The sequence below is a fragment of the Schistocerca piceifrons genome, chromosome 4 (genome assembly GCF_021461385.2).
Source record: "Schistocerca piceifrons isolate TAMUIC-IGC-003096 chromosome 4, iqSchPice1.1, whole genome shotgun sequence".
Classification (NCBI taxonomy): Eukaryota; Metazoa; Arthropoda; class Insecta; order Orthoptera; family Acrididae; genus Schistocerca; species Schistocerca piceifrons.
In genome coordinates, this window is record NC_060141.1 from 309,032,617 (window position 1) to 309,035,090 (window position 2,474).

The 2,474-nt window shown below is 42.3% G+C and overlaps 1 protein-coding gene across 1 annotated transcript; it reads right to left on the bottom strand.

Annotated features, from left to right (window-relative positions):
* Positions 1-1,296: 1,296 nt before the first annotated feature.
* On the bottom strand, positions 1,297-1,878 carry LOC124795811 (charged multivesicular body protein 1b-2-like). Its single transcript, XM_047259893.1, has one exon. It carries the CDS (start codon positions 1,876-1,878, stop codon positions 1,297-1,299), a length of 582 nt encoding a protein of 193 aa, XP_047115849.1.
* Positions 1,879-2,474: the final 596 nt, after the last annotated feature.

Here is a 2,474-nt window from a genome sequence, read left to right on the forward strand (position 1 = left end):
CCGACTCTGACATCGCAACATAAATGTCATCCTCAAGCTGTCACCGACTAATGGTGAGTGCCACAAAACCAATTGCATTCACGTTTACTAAGACGAGAGATATGTGAACGTTCTTTCCGACAACACCATTGAGTAGCATCCAACGAACTTTTCTACTAACGACAAGCATTTCAGAAGAGCATTTGTCTGTATATTTCTTTCGTATGCAGCAGCTCCTGTTGAAAACATCACTGTACAACCTTACCCTGCAAATTAAATTGACTCAATATGACGTAGCATCAATTACAAAAATTTCTAAATAGTGTCACAAACAAACAACAAAACAACATACGTAAATAACTAGCCACCATTGTAATCCACAATAACAAATTTTGTGTACATCATCTGGAAACCTTCCATGGCGACAATAAACAAAACTCTAATAAACTACGATGTTCTCCTGAAGAAAAGAAGATATATCCAGCTACTCTAGACTACCACGATATTAAAATGAATCACAAAATACAGAACCATCCAAACAACTGACGCCAATATGAAATCTAAAGGCACATCGCTAATTGCACGTAGCATAAATTCTAAATTCCTACCTGACAAAGAAAATTATTAAATAATTTAATCTGCAAAAGTAAAAAAAATCTGTGTCATTACCACAGAAGTTAAGTGTAGTTAACTTCATTTACGAAATGAGAAAAATGAACATTCTCATTCGTTATCTTCATGTGACTCATGATTAGTCGTCTAATCGCCGCACTGTCACCAACATCTAAGCAAGATGCAGAAACTTTCGGCACCGTAACTACACTTTAATCCACACTACACACTTTTTCAGAGTAAATCAAGTGTTAAAATACCAAAGACATGAAGACAATACGTAAGTCTTATTAGTAACACTTCGGCCAGTGACTGGTGCTAGGAATAATATTACGGAATGAGGTAAATTCGTAGGCTTAAGTGCAGTATCTACATCTCGCTAACGATTCATTGATTTCATTTGCCATCATTCGTCGCAGGAACAGTTACTAACAACAGCAAGCAACGGAAATGTCGCAGGCATCATTAGTGCATTTTGTTATGGGTTTAGATAATCGTACAAGCAACATAGCAACATACAGACTGAACAAAAGCGGTAAATATTTCAAGATGTCCATCAGCCTAACTTGAAGAGAGTTTTATATTTGGAGTATATTTATTGGTATGGAGGCTACTACTTTTCAAAATTTACCATAGTATTGGCAGCACTAATTGCGGCCAGGAAGATTTCTGAAGATGAGACTGTAGACTCGGATCTGAACCGGCTTACTTCCTGAGCTGCGCTAGCCTCTTGGAGAGCTCGTCGCGCTCGGACACGAGGGAAGCTCCGAGGCTGTCCAGCGCTACCTGCGGCATCTCCAACTGCACCTCCAGGCCCGCCTCTTCGGCCAGCTGGATCACCAAGTCGTCCACCTGCCGCATGGGGACTGCCGTGCACGTCGTCGCGTCCAAACCCGACTCCTGCACCATACTCGCCACCTCCAGCTGTTGGCACTCTTCGTCGAAGCGGTCCATCAGCGACTGGACTCGTTCCAGGTCCATGCGCTTTATGGCCACATCCATGGACCGCGTGACGGCTTGTATGGTGCGTGTCATGTTGCGCATGTTGTTGAGGCTCTGCACCCGCGCCGCCACAGAGTCGAGTCGCGCTCCCATGCGCAGGAAGCCGAGTGCCTGGTTGCGGTGCCTGATGGCGTTCTCGGCGTGCACTCGCGCAACATCCAGCGCCCCCTTGCGCAAAGCGCTTTTGCATTTGCTTTTCTCCGCATCCTCCAGCTTTTGGGACTTGCTAGCGTTTCGCGTCATTTCTTTGGAAGCGAACTTCAAGTTGAAGAGATGTCTCTCCATTTCTCCGTCCTCTAGCGGTAATGGTTTAATCAGCGTTTATTTTCGTTCGCGTCTGAACCCTGCGCTGTTACAGCGCATCATTCTTACGCCTGCCATTTAGTATTGAATAACTGACAAAACGAGAACAGAGCCACATCTTTCGTCGCACTGGAACACTGGTTTATTTCGTAGCTGTCACGAAGCGCAATATTTTTCAAAGATAACCTGTTACAGCAACTCGCACCAGAGATAAATTATGTCCACCATAGATCTCTTCACTCCATCGCACGTCATAGAACAAAAACTTCATATTTTAGCTAACTGAAGGTAGTGTTTATTTAACTTCTAAATGTTGTAATTAAATTAATTACAATGTGATTTATATAAATGATAGTTAGGTCGATCACAGTCTAACATATACAGTCGTTCTGTGAAAAGTTTTACCATCTGACAGTTGCAACGACACTAGAACCCGTAGCGGCGAGAAAGCCAACATTAAATGTGATGTTTGTTTTTAATTACTTTTTCTAGTTAATTAACGAGATAGTTATTACTTTGTTGCGTTCCAGGCATTAGTAATTTATCAGTGATCGTTAAATAAATGTAAAAACAGCAGT

Bases quoted from the DNA above. Each gene is read 5' to 3' on its own strand.
- LOC124795811 (XM_047259893.1), bottom strand. From the start codon at position 1,878: ATGGAGAGACATCTCTTCAACTTGAAGTTCGCTTCCAAAGAAATGACG.